At 33.7% G+C, this 19,828-nt stretch overlaps 1 protein-coding gene across 2 annotated transcripts in view; it reads left to right on the top strand.

The window, feature by feature from the left end:
• LOC145255852 (ATP-dependent RNA helicase DDX55-like) overlaps positions 1-19,828 on the top strand; it is a 68,379-nt gene that overhangs the window by 5,280 nt on the left and 43,271 nt on the right. The window contains exons 2-7 of one of the 2 annotated variants that reach the window (XM_080114610.1): positions 3,398-3,520; positions 7,388-7,525; positions 8,715-8,869; positions 9,140-9,236; positions 13,151-13,206; positions 16,513-16,702. In XM_080114610.1, coding sequence (XP_079970736.1) covers positions 3,431-3,520; positions 7,388-7,525; positions 8,715-8,869; positions 9,140-9,236; positions 13,151-13,206; positions 16,513-16,702 — 726 coding nt within the window. In that variant the 5' untranslated portion in view covers positions 3,398-3,430. Of the gene's footprint in view, positions 1-3,330; positions 3,521-7,387; positions 7,526-8,714; positions 8,870-9,139; positions 9,237-13,150; positions 13,207-16,512; positions 16,703-19,828 lie in introns of both variants that reach the window. The other variant, XM_080114609.1, reaches the window with a different exon arrangement.

Genomic DNA, 19,828 nt, shown 5'->3' with positions numbered 1-19,828 from the left:
CAGTCTTTTTTTTTCTTTTTTTTTTTACATAGGCATCACCACATTATCAAGGCCAAGAGGCCACTCAAGGATAAGGGTTAAAGAGTGTACAGTAGAAATTGGACAATATAGTAATCATTAGTAATGAAAATTTGGTAAATTTGATAACTTATCATAACGGCTCATCAAGAACTTATTTACGTTAGACTTGAAGACAACCATATTGTAGTCAGCCGGAAAGCAGGAAAATGGAAGACAGTTCCACAGGCGTGCAGTTCTAAGAAAGAAGCTTTGTTCATGGAATCTACGTTTAGGTTTAGGCACAGATAAAGAGTGGGGGGAATTATTGATAGTGTTTACAGCTAGACGAGTGTTTCTTGTGAAAGTTTGGCGAGGGGGGAACCATAGATTGAAGCTCAGTCAAACACTTTCCATGAAAATAACGATACATCAGAGACAAACTCGCAACATCTCTTCTGTGAAATCAAATTCTTGCTGAGGGAGCCTCCGCACTCATACTCTTCCACTGTTGGGAATAACACTAATCGTGGCTCATCAGAGAAAATGACATTGGTCCAAAAGGTCATAGGTCTCTCTACCATCTCACGAGCCCAATCTTTTCTGCGCTAGATATTGGCAGGATGAAGAAAAGGTTTCTTTCTCACAGCTCCACCATAGTAACCTAGCCTGTGAAGATACCTGCCATGTTTTTTTTACTTTATTACGAAATGTAAAAAGTTATTCCAGCAAATTACGGCACTGATGTAATGGAATAACCTAACATCCCTTTCATAGATGAAATGAACTATGGATACATTGACCCTCTCACATGACTGAGGCAGAAGGAAAAAAAGACAGGAAGATAATAAGAAAATATGTCGAGTAACTCCTATGTCATTTGTATTCCGTTGTAAATAAACCCCTTTGTTTTTCACCCATAACCCCGTGTTTCTTGCTGTATTCTTATTTAAAGTAAGGATATAACAGGTACCCAACAATTTAATGAACAAAAATATCGTAAAAACTGAATTTAACTTTTTGTTTATTACATTGTTACATACTCCAGTAGTTGGCCTTTGGGCCAAGATCACAGTGCAGTATCTGTTCTGATGCTACACTTCACCTTTTCTGTCCTCGGTCAGTGGAGGAGAAATTCTTCTAGTCTGTGCTGTCACTCATTCACACACACACACACACACACACACTTGTGCGCAAATAAACGAACATTTATTAATTTTAATTTCCCCACGCATTTACACAACAATAAGTTCTTCCAGCAACGACATAATTTCAAATGCGCCCACACACTTTTCTCACAACAACAAAAATAAAATGGACATATTTCTGGTGGACGTAGTTGAAGACAGTACCACGTGACACAGGCGAGCCGGTTCCAAAAGTATTTAGACGCAACATAACATTTTTACTTCCCTCTTTTTTCCTTCGTTTTTCCTCTTTTCTCGCTCCGATGTAACGCGAGAACATGCCTCTCGTTTTCACCTCATCGTCGTTTTCAAATCTGTCGAAGCCAGATTTATACACGCCACGCGGGCACCCAAAAAATCACACTTATGCACGTACGCACCCATTTCCGTACATTTTCTATAAGAATTAATAACAACGGACTACTTTCCTCATGGGACTTTTGAGTAAGGCGAAGTTCGCCAGTTCGCCAGTTAAAATACAAACCTTGAAATAAGGACATTATTTTCACACAAGACTTTCACCTTCAAATTTTATTATTTCAACGAAGGACTTTCATCTAACATGACCTTTTAATCTTAATAATTCCACAAAGGATTTCTTTTACCTACTTTGAACATTCTAATCATAATGATTTCTCAAGAACTCTTACCAATAGGACTTTGCTTGTTCATCTCGTTATTATTGTTGAAAAATATATGCGGGGCATTTTAAACGAGAAGGTGTCATTTTGTTTTATTCTTTTATATTATTTTGTTTGGGGCAGAGAAATTTACTTTCACTTAAACTTCTTTTCCTCTACAAGTCTGAGACTATTTTTATGGTAAAATCCATCGAAAGCGGTCGGTGGTTCTATGAGAAAATAAAGCTGTGTACGCATTATAAATGTTTCTTTTCTGTGTCTTATGTTATACATTAATACATTAGGGGTCATTTCGAGTTAAAAGTTTATTTACTGCACTCATCTGGACTAGAGAAAATCATGATTTAAATGTGTATGTCTCGTCTAAATAACTAACGATGAATATCTAATATGGCCGACAAGACGGGTGATTAAAAAGTCAGATCGAGCGTACCGCGTACCGGAAAACGAAATGAGACTAACGAAATGAGACCTCATTTGATCTCATTTCGTTTTCCGGTACGCTCGATCTGACTTTTTGATCACCCGTCTTGTCGGCCAAATCAGAGAATTATCGTTAGTTATTTAGACGAGACATACACATTTAAATCATGATTTTCTTTAGTCCAGATGAGTGCAGTAAATAAACTTTTAACTCGAAATGACCCCTAATGTACTAATGTATAACATAAGACACAGAAAAGAAACATTTATAATGCGTACACAGCTTTATTTTCTCATAGAACCACCGACCGCTTTCAAGGGATTTTACCATTTTTATATTTATTCCTACCTAGCGTGCCCCTTTTGGGGGGAGCTGGATTTTTCCCCACATTAAAAATCGACCTTATGTATAACCCTGCCCTCTTGGGGAAGCAAATTAATAGGAACTTTTAAATTTAATAATCAAGTAAAAAATGGCATTTGTACTCGATTAAATAATTCGAAATAAGAAAAATGATTTTTGTTTTAATTTAATTTTTTATTGTGCAATAGTTTATATCAGTTTGAAATATGTTAAACATTAAAAAAAAAAAAAACCCTATTGTGTTATGACTGTTTTGGTAGAAAAAAGTCCACTGATATCGGCCCGACGGCCCGCTGCTACGAATTCGGAAGAGGGGCAAGCGGCAAGGGACATCTGAAAGCGAAAAGGCGAAAGTAGTTCATTGAAACGTTTCCTACAGGAGAACCTTTTTTTTTTTTTTTTTTTTTAATTAGATAACTTCTGAACTTGCAACTAAGTGTCTTATTTAGTTTTTAGGTGCTAATGCAGAGTGATCCGCGTTATTTTTAAATCGTATTTCCACGTTTAATTAAAGTTCTATGATATGTTTTTTTTTTTTATTCAATTGTAAGGTTAAAGTACAGAATAAGTACAAAATACCATCCCCCTCCCCATGTTAAGAATGGCTTTTAAAATAATAACGTTATTATTTCAGCACGGATCACTCTCTGCATGAGTACCCGTTTTTATTTATTTATTTAATTAATTAATTATTATTTATTTATTTTATTTTGCCCAGGTAATTCGAGAAAAAATAATAATTTGGAGGAAAAAAACAGGAAGTCATTGGAATTCTTCTTTTTTAGAAACCAGAGAAGGACTCATTTTCACCATCCAAGATGGACGACACGTGGGATCGATTGACGCTTTCAACGGCGTGTCAAGATGCAATCAAAGACTTAAAGTTCACCAAAATGACACCAGTTCAGGTCAGTTGACCTTTTCACTTTTAGCCTTCATGTAAACCCCTCGGAATTTTCAGAGTACAGTTTATCTATAATGTTTATAAAATATGTACACCCACCGTCGACCGGCAACGAAAAAGCACGTGTTTTGTTTATTAAAAACAGATTATTTTTTATTATTACCGACATAAATTGTTTGAAATGAAATACTATTGGAACAATTAGTTAAAATTAAATTTTAGTCTAATTGCTTATTTGTGATCTATTTGCGTTAAAAATATTTAATATAAGACGGGTGTTGCATTTTAGATTTTTGAGTTGTAAATATTCGTGTTGAGCAAAGTTACAATCTTTGTTTATCTTTCGGACCTTTTTTCATCGAAAACAAACGTGGCTAAGAATCGAGATTGGTAAAAGCAAATATCAATGGCGTAAACATAAAGTTGTATAAAAATTTATGTCAAGGCGATAAAAATATAGGTACGTGCAAAATGTCCCATCCTCAAAATGTTTTTTTTTTGTTTTATCAAGACCCGGAGGCCACTCGAGGGTGAGGGTTAATGAGTGTACGGTAGTCAATGGGGTAATATCGTAGTAATCGTTAGTAGTGTAAATCTGGTAAATTGGATTACTTAAGGGGAACGGCTCATCAAGAACTTGTTTACATTGGACTTGAACTTGAAGACGACCATATTGTAGTCAGCTGGAAAGCAGGGAAAAGGGAGAGAGTTCCACAGAAAGAAAGAAGCTTTGTTCATGGAATCTATGTTTAGATTTAGGCCCAAATAAAACGTAGGGGAAATATAAAAACATTTTGACCTTCCCCTCCAATCCATTTTGATGAAATTTTCAATATTTATTAATTAACTAGAAGAACCTGTGTACTGGCGTTGCCCGGTGGAAGTATGACACAAAGCCAGAACATATTCAGTAAATACCCCCCTCCCTTTACCTGAAAAAAAATTAAACTATGTTTGTAAGCCCTGGAAAATAGTAGCCGTGGCTCAAATAAAACTATCTGGCTTCCACTGTTGGGCATTGTTTGGTAGTGACAGCTAGCAGAAGCCACTGGCTGTCATTGTCAGCACTGGAAGTTGCTAGTAATTAATGTTAGTTTGGGTGATTACTTGCGGATATTGGTGGGCACTGGCTGCCTTTCCAACTGGCAGTCACTGGTGGACATAATCATGTTGACCTCCATATTGAACTGCACCGAAATTAAATTGTCTGTCTACAATGGTGAGCACTAGTGACCATTGTGTATTTTTAGGTGGTTACTTCCGTTTGGTCATTGTCGGTCACTATCAATCATCACTACTGTCAAGCCCAATTTAACTGATTTGAAATGGCGATGATTGACAGTGATTTTCAGGTGCGTACTGTCATTTCTTAACAGGGGCAGGCATTGGTAGAAATTGACAGGCAAATCGCCTATCTTCAATTGTTTGCCAATTTCAATGAGTGACGTCATTGATCTTTTAAGTTGGCCACTGTCACTTCATGGCACTAGCAGGCAGTGGTTGGCAGTGCTGTTTCGAGTCTATTATTGCTGTTTTTAGACAGTAACTGGTGCTTTGAGGTGGTTATGTGTGGTTATTGGTTGGTATTTACCCAGTCACTGGTGACATTTGATGTCTCAACAACTGTTTTTCAATGGCCGTAATGTTTACTCAAAGGTGGCCATAACCAATGTCATGTTTTTTTTTCCAAACCTGAGCAAAGCAAGGAGCACCCTATACTAATTTATATGCAATCCTGATTTGCGCCATTGGTGTAGATATATTTTTGTTCTAATGTAGAATACGGACCAGGCTATTTTTTAGCTATGATACTAGCGAGGGGTACCCGGCGTTGGCCCGGTGTTTGGAGGTGGGGGGGGGTTAAAAAAAAAGTAAGTATGAAGATCGAACACGAACCCTTGAGGCAAAGTTGTAAATTAAAGTGTGAAAAAAAAAATGTGCAACGTTAACGATTACCCCACCGCGAGATGCTAATGGAGACACGTTTGAATTTATTTAATTACTTGGATTTGGCAGGTGCCCGTTTTAATGAGTTAATGAAGTCAAGTTTGATTGCGGGATTTTTATTTTCCCAAGATGTTATAGGAAAAAGACTAACCCATATGCGGCGAGCGACAAATGTTGAATATTTATCTTCCCGAAATCAAGCAAATTAACTGTGAGATATTACGATTTATATGTGATATAAAAAGTTTTTAAAAGTTGTGAAGCGAGCGACCGCTTCTCTGAAAGAAGGCTTTTGTAGACATACAGAAAAAGCGAACACACATACATTTTCGCTTTTATATTTATAGATGTTCAAATTAAATGTAACTTTACACAAAGTCCTTAATAAAAAACTGTTATTATTTTAGCATTGTCTGTATAAGTACTCAGTTGTGAAGCGATAAGCGACTACTGCTATGATATCATTTTATTATATTGTTAGGTAAAAATGCAGAAGACATTTAAATCACACAGTGTTTGAATAAAAGATGTTGCGTGCCTAAGTTTATATCTGCGTTTTTTGTATTTATGAATTTTTATGTGAAAAGAAGTCGAATTAAAAGTATGAAAAGTCAGAATAAGAATTTTTTGTCTGATTAAAATATTCGAAAGCGACACCGTGAAGTTTTTTCTGTTAGGTCAGTTTTATAAAAACAGATTTGGCTAAGTTCAATTTCTGTAGAAGCACCTCCCGCCTTTATAATCTGTTCTAAAACCAACTAATTTCACAAAATTTAAACCAGACTCTTCTGTTTAACTGTAAATGTAAACTAATCTTAATTGAAGTTTAAAAAAAAAAAAGATTTTGTTAGGTTTGCATTGTTGTTGTTGGATGATGCCATTCATTTTAGTTTTTGAGAGGTACTTTTAACCATTCAAAATCCGTTATTCCAATATTCCTTTAATCTGACAAATATATGTGAACAGTCAATGAAATTGACTAGAAATCGTGAAGGGAGGGGGGTCATTATTTCAAGCATTGTAAACAAAAGAACTTATGTTAAATTTATCGGAATAAAAAGTAAACACTGACGGTGATGGTGTAAAAGAATGTGACTAATCTAGAAAAGTTCCCAGTTTCATTGGGGAGAGAGGAAGGAGAAAATAATTAGTGAGTAAATGTTGTGCTACCACCGTTAAATATGATTTGTTTTGGAATGTGACTCTCTTAGTAATTAGTATAAAAATTTCTGATAACAAAGGTAAGCGACTGGTAATATGTGTAAAATCTACATTCGCTCGTAGTCTGACTAAATTGAATTTAAATGTGGCATCTGTGTTTGTAAAGCTATGATGTTTTTGACGGGAATAATCGACTGCATTTTATTATATAGAGATGATTATAGAATTCAATGAACTAATTATTTTTTTAATCTAAGTGACAGTGTAGTACTCTGGAGGCTTCCTGGATTTTTTTTTTTTTTACTCATCACTTAAAAAAATGTTTTCTCAAAACAATAATATAATCTCAAGATCACTTTTTATTTTGAACATTTTTCATCTTACCTTTTAAAGACCAACAGGTAGACTAGTACCATTTAAAAAAATAGTGTGAGTAGTTAAATGCAAAAACACCTTTTAAAATGTCATTAATAAAAAAAGACTTGTATTTTATAATCTGTCTATTAAGAAACCTATTATTTTTAACCAACACAAAAACCAAGCTAAGAATAGGTATCCAAATGATATAAGATTATTTTATTTTGAATGAATTTCCAAATGATACAAAAATATTTGAATAAATCTTTTTTTTTTTAATATTTTTGAATAAATTTCCAAATGATACAAAATATTTTATTTTGAATATTTTTTTTAATAATTTCTTTAAAAACGATTGTTTGAAAATACATTAAAACTGTTTATTCTTTGTCTCTGTTTTCATTAGGCGGCTTGCATTCCGTTGTTTCTCGAGAATAAAGACGTAGCAGCAGAAGCCGTTACAGGAAGTGGGAAGACATTGGCTTTTCTCATTCCAATCATTGAACGATTACAGAAACGAGCCGAACCATGGAAAATGCATGAGGTATGATGCACACACTGCCTAAAACATATCTGCTTTTTTTCTTTTCTTTTCTTTTATTCTCGAATTTATCCACGATATGATATGTTAGACTCACAAGACTACCCGGCATTGCCCAGGACAAAAGTGTAATAAAACATCTATCTCTCTGTCTTTACTCCTCCCCTGTTTTCCTTCTCCCTACCACCTCTTTTTTCTTTTTCACCAAGCCCATTCCACTTTCTGGACACACACACACATCCATATATACATACACAGCAGGAGTCTGTGTAAAGGAAATAACTCTATGAATGACTGAAAAACAGATGAGATGATAACATTAGCTTGTGATTATGAATGTCTTGATAATATTAATTGATGTAAATGGCCATTTGACCCCCAAATAATGAATGCTTTTGTTTTAATTTCAGATATTATGTATCAGTAGTTAGTTTGAGTTTTTTTTTTTGTTTTTTTAACTTTGTAGGTGTTGTGTAGTTTTCAAGTTTTAGCTGGACATATATCACATATTTGCCCTTTATATAATAGACTAACACTGAATTTAGGCAAATAGATGTAAGCATATGGAAATTTTCCCTCCTTTCTCGTCTGATCGAATTATCATTTTTTTTTACTTTAAATCATTTGTCAAAGAAAATTATTGCTTCATCTTTCAGTTTTCATGTTGAGGAATTGTACAGTAAATTGCGACGATGTGTGAACCGAAAATAAAGCATTCTTCATCAGTCATACTCTTGTTCCTCATTTTTGGATTCTTGCTATAATTACATATATATATATTTTTTTTTTTTCTAGTTTAGATAATGTATATTTTATTGATATAAATTACTAATTAGACATAAGTAATTTAAATACATAAAAAATTAACTAAATATTGACAACAACCTTCAACCATTAGATTGGAAATTGTAATTTGTAATATCATTTAATAAAAGCAAAAAGCCATAATATTGGTCAGACACTTAACAAATGTTAGGTTAAATTAGCAGTTATTGTGTTAATGTGTCAAAGCTATCTGATAAGTCATGTGCTAGTGATGAAATGGTTTAAATTTAATAGGAAAGAGAAAAGTAATTAATCGGCAAATCAGCCAATTACCAATTAATTGGCAAAGTGGCTGATTGTCTGCCAATTAATCAGTACATTACTTAGTTGCATATTGTAAACTTTCCAAAATTTTTTTTTTTTCCAGATTGGTGCCATTATTTTGACTCCAACTCGTGAACTTGCGATTCAAATTGAAGAAGTTTTGCAAATATTCTTGAAACACCTTCCCCAATTCACTTCTTCTCTTCTAATTGGAGGCACAAGCGTTCAGACGGACATTGAAAAATTCAGCAAAAATGGGTTGGTTGTTTTAAGCTGTTTTCTTTTTTTTCTCATTTTTTCTTTTTTTGACATTGTTTTCATTTTTTTTTTCCTATTTTTCACTTTTTTCCTATTTTTCATTTTTTTCATTTTTTATTTTTTTCATTATTCATTTTTTTTTTCATTCATTTTTTTCATTGTTTTCATTCTTTTTTAAATTTCATTTTCATCATAACTATGATCTGTTATAAAGATTTCCTGTTTCACTGTTCAATTTGCAAATTTATTTATTTATTTATTTTTTGACAGAGGACATATCATAGTTGGAACTCCCGGTCGATTGGAGGACATTTTGAATCGACAGAATTCCTCTTCTGTGAACTTTGCCAATTGTGTGAAATCCCTTGTAAGTGTTTGTACTTTTTTTATTAGTTGAAGAACTTGCTTGAAGTTGGTTGAGAAGTGGTCATAGCTTTAAATTTCAAAAGTATTTTAATTTTTTTTTTACAATTGTTTCTTTCTCTCTCCATTTCAGTACCCCTCAGCTCTTCTTTTCCCTTTTTCATTTCAGCTCCCCTCCTATCCATCTTCTCTCTCCCTTCTTCATTTGATCCTCACTTACCTCCGCTCTCTTCATTTCATCTCCCCTCACTTCCATCCTTCCTCCTCTTCATTTTACCCCTCCTCACCTCCTCTACCCCATTTCATCCCCTCTTACCTCCTTTCTCTTCATACCATCTCCCCCCCCCCTCTCCTCCACCCTCTTTTTCACTTGTATTTTTCGTTAAATTTACTGAAGGAACAAAATCTTGTTTTTAATCAAATTTAATTTTGAAAAAAAAAAGAACAACTTTCTACAATTTGAAATAATTTGGAACAATTGATATTTATGCAGAAAACAACTTGTTTTTCGGTGGATGTTGCCTTGGCATACTATAGTGCCATGTATTGAAGGGGACAAATCCAAGTTTTTAGTTAGAAACAAAGTAATTAGGATCGAATATTATTGAACGAGAATGCTGGAATCGTATGTAGTTATTAGAAGTTAAAACGAATACATTTTTGTTAGTGAGATATGATTCCAGGAATGCAGGAATTATCCATTGTAATGAGGAATAATGGAAGAATAGAAATAAAGAATGTCCACGGAGAAAGTCTGGGACTTGTGTTGACTTTTGAAAATATTGGTGAAAAAAGCGACCCCTCTCTGTAGAAAAGTGCCCAGTTGAGGGTGAAGGAATTAATGTTTTTGGCCAATTTTTCGGTATTTGTCCAAAGGGTCGAGCTTTAAAATGATACTGATCTCTTGAAAATCCGTTGCTTCTGTTGAAAGTTTTGCGAGGCATACAAACTTACATACATTTAAACAGACAGGTGAGATTTATATTGTGTGTGTATATATATATATATATATATATATATAGTTATTAAGAACCAGTTGCGTTGGGCAGGTCATCTCATCCGGTTTGAAGACTATCGTCTCCCAAAACAATTGTTCTATGGTGAGCTCTTTCTTGGAAAAAGACCCCAGCACAAGCCCAAAAAACGTTTTCGTGATAGCATCAAGGAGAGTCTGGTGAGCTTTCATATTCCTGTTGACAGTTGGGAGTCCCTAGCGTATGATCGCAAGCAGTGGAGGACACTGATATACAGGGGTGCAGAACACTATGAAGCAGCCAAAATAGACCAAGAGAAGCTTAAGAGAGCATGTAGGAAATGCCAAACCTTGCCGCCCAACCATGGAGATCTCTAGATCTGTAAGGTGTGTGATCGGGCTCTGTTGTCGAAGGCAGGTTTTGTTAATCACATGAAAGCCCATGATAATACAGGTTCCGCTGCTGTTAGTCTCATTCAAATCAGTGAGCGTTTTCAGTGTCATGTCTGCTTGAGGGTGTGCAAGTCGCTGGCAGGGCTAAAAAGTCATATTCGGGCACATGGACTTTTAGTGACTGAGGGAGTGGCTCTCGTCTGACAAGACGTTGCAATCATCATATATATATATATATATATATATATATATATATATATATAGTCATCCACATACAGTACTGTTTCGCTGTTTCACAGCTCATCAGTGCGGCTAGACAGGCAACTACCTCAAGCCAGGATTGAAACCCGACCGTTTATACGGCAGTCAAGGCTTCTAACCATTACGCTATTGGCGGCTGCTTGAACGAGTAGTGAGTTTTTAACGATGTTTTAGATATCGTCCGAAATACCTCCGCTCGATTTGTTTACACAAAGAGCGTCGCTTATATGCTAATGGTAATTCGTTTTTCACTTCTCAATATGCTCAACTCAGGTGAGGAGCACTATAGTCATCCACATACAGTACTGTTTCGCTGTTTCACAGCTCATCAGTGCGGCTAGACAGGCAACTACCTCAAGCCAGAAGAAGAGTACAACTGAGATGCCTAGAAATGAGTAGTTTTTATTGTATGAGTTCTTGCATACGCATTAAATGAATACAAAAGATTCTGGTGACATATAATAATCGATAGAGAATCGACCCTATAATAATAATAATAATAACAATAACAATAATAATAATAATAATTATGGCATCTACATGAATTAAAATATCATATTTAAGTGTATTTTATGATGAGACAAGGCTGCTAGTCTATTCTATTAATATTTCATTTATTTCCATTTTTATATGCATACACTTCCGTATATATCCCAGGACTCTACGTTGCGAGTGAAATAGTCGCATTTGTAAGTGATTTTTCAAAATGGCGACTAGAAATGATGAAACGCTTATCTTTTGGCGATTGCATTTCTTTCACTGACAATCTTCCAAAACTCACTACTGAGTGAAAAATATCTTTTCATTTTTTTAATAAAGCGAACAAAGTTAAATTATTTAAACTATAAAAGTTTAAGAGAACAATATACACTTTTTTTACAAAGGCCGCTTAAAAAGTATCTTAAGAAATTAGAATGTTTATATCTTCAAGTATCAACATAAAATTTGTCGTATATTTAGAATTACACTTATTTAAAAATATACAGAAAAATCTTTATAATGTACATACTTGTCACAGAACAAAAATGTCATATTCTAAAAATCATGTGGGTTTGACTAGTAACTTTTCTATTTGGCTAATAAACGAAAATATTTAGTTGTCAAAGGTCAACTAAAGATGAGTTTGTCCATAGAGCCCTGTATCCATATTGCGAGACATACATACATACATACATACATACAAACAGACAGATGAGATTTATGTTTGGATTTTGTCTTCTAATATATAAGGACTACTTACATTACTGGACAATGAAAAATGCCTCTGTTAATCTATTATATTAAGAACAAATGTGTGTCTATATGTCCAGCTAAAACTTGAAAACTACACAACAAACACCCACAATATATCCATTAATTTTCTTCCTTAGCTAAAACATAACTTTTACACTAATTTGACTTAAATGTTGGTTCTTGGCATTATTTCAAACATGCTTATATTATCCAAGGTAGGCTCTACCAAGGCCACCAACCACCCCATATATTAATGAAAAATATCCAGTCTTTAATAATTTTGGGAGAAAATATATTTCTCAAAAAACAAAAAACAAAAAAAAAATGCAAAAGTTGAGCCATCAAGAATAATGAATTTAAAAATTGATTAAATAAGCTGTAATATTTTTATTTTTTTTCAAAAGTTTTAAAGGATAAGAGGATCAAAGTCATGTGGGTAATGAACAACTTTATAAACGGAAGAAAGGTTGATTGGTGATTAGAAATATAAAAGAAAGCATGGATGCATTCTCATCCTCCTCATCCTCATCTTTCTCCAGCAGTCGTGCTAGTTTTAAATAAAACTACACCATCAATTTATATGATTTTTGTTGCACGGTATTTTCTTTCTGTCGTTAGTGTGTAAATCATGAATTAATTTGTTCAAATTTTTTTTTTTTTCTTTTTTTGTTATGGAGGTTTTTTTTAATTTTTTTTTTTTTTTGTTATGGAGGGTTTTTTTATTTTTTTTTTTTTTGTTATGGAGGGTTTTTTTTTTGTGTGTTATGAAGGTTTTTTTTAATTTTTTTTTTTTGTGTGTTATGAAGGTTTTTTTAAATTTTTTTTTTTGTTATGGAGGGTTTTTTTTGTGTGTTATGAAGGTTTTTTTTAATTTTTTTTTTTTTGTTATGGAGGGTTTTTTTATTTTTTATTTTTTTTGTTATGGAGGGGTTTTTTTTTGTGTGTTATGAAGGTTTTTTTTAATTTTTTTTTTTTTGTGTGTTATGAAGGTTTTTTTAAATTTTTTTTTTATGAAAGTGAGGGAATTCTTATTACAATTTATTCACTTTCAATTTTAGGAGGTTTTTGTCATGGATGAAGCGGATCGATTGCTTGAAATTGGATTTGAAGCCACGTGAGTAAAACTTTTTTTTTTAGATATTAGACATTTAAAATTAATTAAAAAAATATGTACTACATTTTTTATAAAAATATTTGGATAAAAACAATGTAATTTATTGTTTTGCCAATTTTATGTTAATTGCGTTTAGCTGCTTATTTGAAATGTCAAAAAAACATGACCTGTTGGATCACCCACTGAGCTTGGTTAGATTGTTTGAATCGAGATTGGGGTTTGTCCCATTTAATCCTGTTAAAACTCAGCTTGTGTCTTTCAATCGTAGGTGTGTCCCTTTTCTTGCTGAGATTCTTATTGATGGATCTTGAGGAGAAATCGACTCTGAAATTTCCTCATCAAATCTTGTTCATGTTATGTCATGTGTTCCTCAGAAATATTTGATCTGTTTCCTGCTTCCTTTGTTCCAGCTCGTTTGACTCGTTGATCTAGTGGTCTTTACCAATCTGCTGTTTTAATATCTCATTCTAATACAGCTTTCTGTTGTTTAATTTCCTTCCAAGAATTGTAGGCTTGTGGAACTCTCTTCCTGTTGACTATTTTCCTCCTTTCTTTTCATTTTTTTTTTTTTTTAATCAAATTCAAGTTTGTTAAGGGAAATATCAATTTATCAAATTCAAGTTTGTTAAAGGAAATATCAATTTATTAAATTTGATCCAAACTTTAGATTAATTTTTTTATCAAATTCGTTAAACTTTAGATGATTTATTTTTTTAAAAATCAAATTCAAGTTTGTTAAAGGAAATATCAATTTATTAAATTTGATCCAAACTTAGGATGAATTTATTTTTTGGCAAATCAATTTCTTTGTTTTGTTTGGTGCAATCAGCTGTCATTACTATTGTCGACCAAATTAAGTGTCGATCAGGCATGTGTAAACAGTGTGATGATACATGGAAATGAAACCTGGCCATCAAGGGTTGAGGACATGCATTGCATGGAGAAACATGAGACTCATACAATGGATGTGTGATGTGAGTCCTATAGAAAGACCAAGATTTGCTGAAACCAGAGCATTTCTACTGTTGACTAAGGGAAGAGTTTATCAGTTATGTTTATGCAATGTGGTGCTTTATGGAAATGAAACCTGGCCATCAAGAGACTTAAAGTCGGGCTTACATCTGATGATCTCAGAGGAAAAATTAAATCTGGACTGTATAGAGAATTCTATGCAGAACAGGAGACTTCAGTGGTATAGTCACGTTAAAAGAATAAATGAGAATTCTTGAATTAATCGATGTAGAACAGTTGAGGTAGTAGGTTCAGTTGACAGGGGAAGGCAAAGGAAAACATGGGAAGAAGTGATAAAAATTGAAAGAAAGAAGTATAAATAAAGACCTGGTCAGAGATAGGTTAGTTTGGAAGTTAATTTCTTAAAACTGTCAGGGCTTGTTTTACTATACACATAGATTCGAAAAAGTGGTCAACAATCAAATATAAACCAAATAAATGTTATCAAAGGCAAGATAAGTTACTCTTCTACCTATCTGGAAAGGTTTTTAGTGGTTTTACTCGTTTTAAAACGTGTAATCGCTTCGAAAATCATGCAGTGTTTATCAATATATTTGAAAAAGACAAATGGCGGTGAGCTCTCAGTTGCATACAGAAAGTTTGGGAAAATGAGTTCAAACTAAAAATTTCTACAAAATACTCTCGACAGAGGCAACCTTTCTAGGGCAATTGCTCTTGACATATCAAAGGCCTTTGTTAAGGTATGACATAAAGGTTTACTTCACAAGATCTTCAGCTATGGTATAGCTAGAAATGTTTTCTCAATTATTAAATCATTTCTCTCTGATAAATTCATAAGAGTAGTATTTGAGGGGCAAAAATCAGAAGCTCACAGTATTAATGCTAGAGTCCCTCAGGGGTCCATCCTGGGCCCAACTCTTTTCCTGATCTACATTAATGATCTTCCGAATCACATCCTTACATCATTTGTAGACATTTATGCTGATGACACTACCATTTATGGTAGCACATCTAAGACGGTAAACAACCAAGTTCTCTCCGATTCTCTCTCCTCTGATCTTGAGCACGTGGTACAATGAGGAAAAGAGTGGCTGGTTACTTTTAATGCATCTAAAACCAAGCTTCTGTCTTTACATCATCAACGCTCTGATCACCATCTGGCATCAATTGAAATGAATGGCTCGCATCTTGAGGAGGCCTCAAGTTTTGACAAGCTTCTGGGCTTGACCTTTACTCCTGATCTTAAATGGAACACGTACATCAAATCTGTTGCCAAGGCCGCTGGAAAAATGGTGGGATCCTTCTATCGATCCAGTAGATATCTCACTGCTGATGCAATTCTCTATCTATATAAGAGCCAGGTACGTCCAAGGATGGAATACTGTTGCCACATCTGGACAGGAGCTGCTAGAAAGGACTTGTCCTGCCTTGATAGAGTTCAAAATAGACTTCGTAGCCTCGTAGGAGATGTCCTTTTCTCTTCCCTGCAACCTCTATCTCACAGAAGAGATGTTGCGAGTTTGTCTCTGATGTGTCGTTATTTTCATGGAAAGTGTTCGACTGAGCTTCAGTCTCTGGTTCCCCCTCGCCAAACTTTCACAAGAAACACTCGTCGAACTGAAAACACTATTAATAATGCCCCCCACTCTTTATCTGTGCCTAAATCTAAACGTAGATTCCATGAACAAAGCTTCTTTCTTAGAACTGCACGCCTGTGGAATTGTCTTCCGTTTTCCTGCTTTCCAGCTGACTACAATATGGTTGTCTTCAAGTCTAACGTAAACAAGTTCTTGATTAGCCGTTCCACTTGTTAACAAATTTACCGAATTTCCATTTACTAACGATTACTATATTGTCCAATTTCTACTGTACACTCTTTAACCCTTATCCTCGAGTGGCCTCTTGGCCTTGATAAGTGGTGATGCCTATGTAAAAAAAAACAAAAAAACTCACTCAATATAAATGTCTTGTAACATCGGTGAACATCTAACAGTATTTTGTATAATTTTTTTTTTTTTAAACTCATTTTTTCTAAACTTAACGTGTTCAAATAAGAGCTCACCTCCATTTGTCTTTTTAAATATATCGATTTACACTGTATAATTTCTGAACCGATTACACGTTTTAAAATGCGTAAAACCATTAAAAACTTTCCCAGATAGGTAGAAGAGTAACTTATTTTGCCTTTGGTAACATTTATTTGTTATTTGTTTTTGGACCACTGTTTGGAATCTATGTGTATAGTAACACAAACCCAACTGTCAGTATGTAAAATGGATGTTAAACTAAATATATCGGTCACATATTCTTTTAAAATATTTTTTTTTTTTTCAGGTTAAACACAATTTTGAGCTTCCTTCCAAAACAACGCCGGACAGGGCTGTTTTCAGCTACCCAAACAAATGAAGTTGAGAACTTGATCCGTGCTGGGATGAGAAATCCAGTACGAATTTGCGTGAAGGAAAAGCAAACTATGGCAAATGTGATTCAGAAAATTCCAAGTTCTTTGACCATTCATTATTTGGTATGTTTTTTAAACATTTTTTTATTTTTTTAAGAATTCATTATTTGGCAGGTTTTTAAAAAAAAATTTTATTTTTTAAGAATTCATTATTTGGCAGGTTTTTTTTAAAAAAATTTTTATTTTTTTTAAAAAATTTTTTATTTTTTTAAGAATTCATTATTTGGCAGGTTTTTTTTTTTTTTTTTTTTAATTTTTTTAAGAATTCATTATTTGGCAGGTTTTTAAAAAATTTTTTTTATTTTTTTAAGAATTCATTATTTGGTAGTTTTTTTTTTTATTTTTTACTTTTTTAAGAATTTATTATTTGGTAGGTTTTTTTTTAGTTTTTTTTAAGAATTCGTTTTTTGGTAGGTTTTTTAATTTTATTTTTTTTAAGAATTCATTATTTGGTAGTTTTTTTTATTTTTTAAGAATTCATTATTTGGTAGTTTTTTAATCTTTTTTATTTTTTAAGAATTCATTATTTGTTATTTTTTTTTATTTTTTAAGAATTCATTATTTGGTAGTTTTTTAATCTTTTTTATTTTTTAAGAATTCATTATTTGGTAGTTTTTTTTATTTTTTAAGAATTCATTATTTGGTAGTTTTTGGGGGTTTTTAAGAATTCATTATTTGGTAGTTTTTTGGGTTTTTTAAAAAATTTTTTTAAGTATTCATTATTTGATAGGTTTTTTAATCTTTTTTATTTTTTTAAGAATTCATTATTTGATTGTTTTTTTTTTTTAAATTCTTTTAGGTTTTTAAAATTTTTTATTTATTTTAAAAATCTGTCAAGCCTTAAGTTTATTTCTGTATGTCAGAGTCTTGTGCATATAGTTTTGAATTCCAGAAATGCTCAGGACACATTCCAACTTGTCATGGAGCTGTCTGACAATTTCAAAATGATTCATTTGAATTGCCAAGCATTGATTAATAGTCAATTTTTGTAGGTGTAAAATTTGTAATTTACCATGCACATTGGACCGTTATTTGTAGTCAGTTGATGGTAAGATATAAAAATGTTCAAAAGATGGATTTTGCCATTTAATATGAAAAAAAAAACCTTTTATTTTTGAGCGAAGCAATCTTTCCTTACGAACAATTATAAAACTCAAACTTTATATTTTTATATGTGGATTTCTTTACATTTCAGTTTTTATATTAAACTCAAACTTTCTAGGGTGCTGTGTGTACACATTATCCATTTTGTGATATCATAGCCTGCCTCCACCCGTCCCCATGGCTGAGAAAGCGAATGACAAGAATATAAAAGAACGGCTGATCCATTGTGTTACACAAGACAAGATGACGCCATTAACTTTCTGGGAGGTCGTATAAAGCTAGGGAATGTTTTCGATAAAAGCATGGGGTTCCCCAGCTCAACAACATTGTCATCAAACCCAGCGTTATCACCATGACACTTTATCTAGTCTGTTAGCCCTGATTATATGGCCGAAAACTTTGAGCTGTCTTTCTCTGATGATATTGAGAAGGAATCTTTCTCTGATGATATTGAGAAGGAATCTTTCTCTGATGACTCTGGAACTCAAAACTATATGCACAAGACTTTGTGGTTTAGTGGGGGATGCCCTTTTCTCTACCCTGCAACCCCTCTCCCACAGAAGAGATGTTGCGAGCCTATCCTTGTTTTATCGTTATTTTCATGGCAGGTGCTCATCTGAACTCCAATCCCTGGTCCCCCCTCGCCAATCTTTCACGAAAAACACCCGTCTAGCTGAATCCACTGTGAAAAATTTCCCCCACTCTATATCTGTGCCTAAATCAAAACGCGGATTCCATGAACAAAGCTTCTTTCTTAGAACTGCACGCCTGTGGAACTCTGTTCCGTCTGCCTGCTTCCCACTGGACTACAACTTGGATGTCTTCAAGTCCAACGTTAACAAATTTCTAATGAACCGCCCCCTTAAGTAAACACTTCATCAAATCTCCACACTAACGTAATGTACTTGCAATAACCCTTATCCCTGAGTGGCTTCCGGGCCTTGATAAGTAATGATCACTGTGTAAAAAAAAAAATGATATTAAGAAGGTATCTCTTGTATCCAGTCACATCCATTACGTTTGCATTTGTTTTTCTTTTTGTCCCTGAGTGGCTTCCGGGCCTTGATAATGATGAGATTTTCATGATGAACTACATCATGTATGTTTCTGAGGATGAAAATCTTTTCCGTCAATGTGTAGCCATGCCAGAATATCAAACAAGTCAGAGCATTGTACTTTGTCGAATGTTTTTGATTAATCAGTGAAGCAGAGGTACAGGTCTTTCTGGACTTTGATGGAGTTTTTTTTTTTTTCAATGCGAAGATTACATCTGTGGTGTCTTTTTTTTTGCCATGAATTCATAATGCGTTTCTGATATTTCTGGGAGTATTTAATTTCTCATTCTCTTCATGAGTATTCGTAAAACAACATTGGTGAGGTGACTCATCAGGTTGATTATACGATGTTAGTCACATTCAGCTGTGCACGGTTTCTTAGGGATCACAGATGTAGATAGACTTCTTCATATCTGCCGGCATCTCTCCTGTGTCATAGATATTGTTCAGTAATTTTGTGACTGCCTTAATTCCCACTTCATTCAGGGCTGTTATTAATTCAGACGGGTTATCAATTCAGATGGGTTATCAATTCAGACGAGTTATCAATTCAGATGGGTTATCAATTCAGATGAGTTATCAATTAAGACGGGTTATCAATTCAGATGGGTTATCAATTCAGATGGGTTATCAATTCAGACGAGTTATCAATTCAGATGGGTTATCAATTCAGACGAGTTATCAATTCAGACGAGTTATCAATTCAGACGGGTTATCAATTCAGACGGGTTATCAATTCAGATGGGTTATCAATTCAGACGGGTTATCAATTCAGATGGGTTATCAATTCAGACGAGTTATCAATTCAGATGGGTTATCAATTCAGACGGGTTATCAATTCAGATGGGTTATCAATTCAGATGGGTTATCAATTCAGACGGGTTATCAATTCAGATGGGTTATCAATTCAGATGGGTTATCAATTCAGATGGGTTATCAATTCAGATGCGTTATCAATTCAGATGGGTTATCAATTCAGACGGGTTATCAATTCAGATGGGTTATCAATTCAGATCGGTTATCAATCCAG

Source organism: Euprymna scolopes, chromosome 31 (genome assembly GCF_053919585.1).
Source record: "Euprymna scolopes isolate OS-2025 chromosome 31, ASM5391958v1, whole genome shotgun sequence".
Classification (NCBI taxonomy): Eukaryota; Metazoa; Mollusca; class Cephalopoda; order Sepiida; family Sepiolidae; genus Euprymna; species Euprymna scolopes.
Note: the sequence above shows the minus strand (reverse complement) of the source record. Positions and strands in the feature narration are given on the sequence as shown.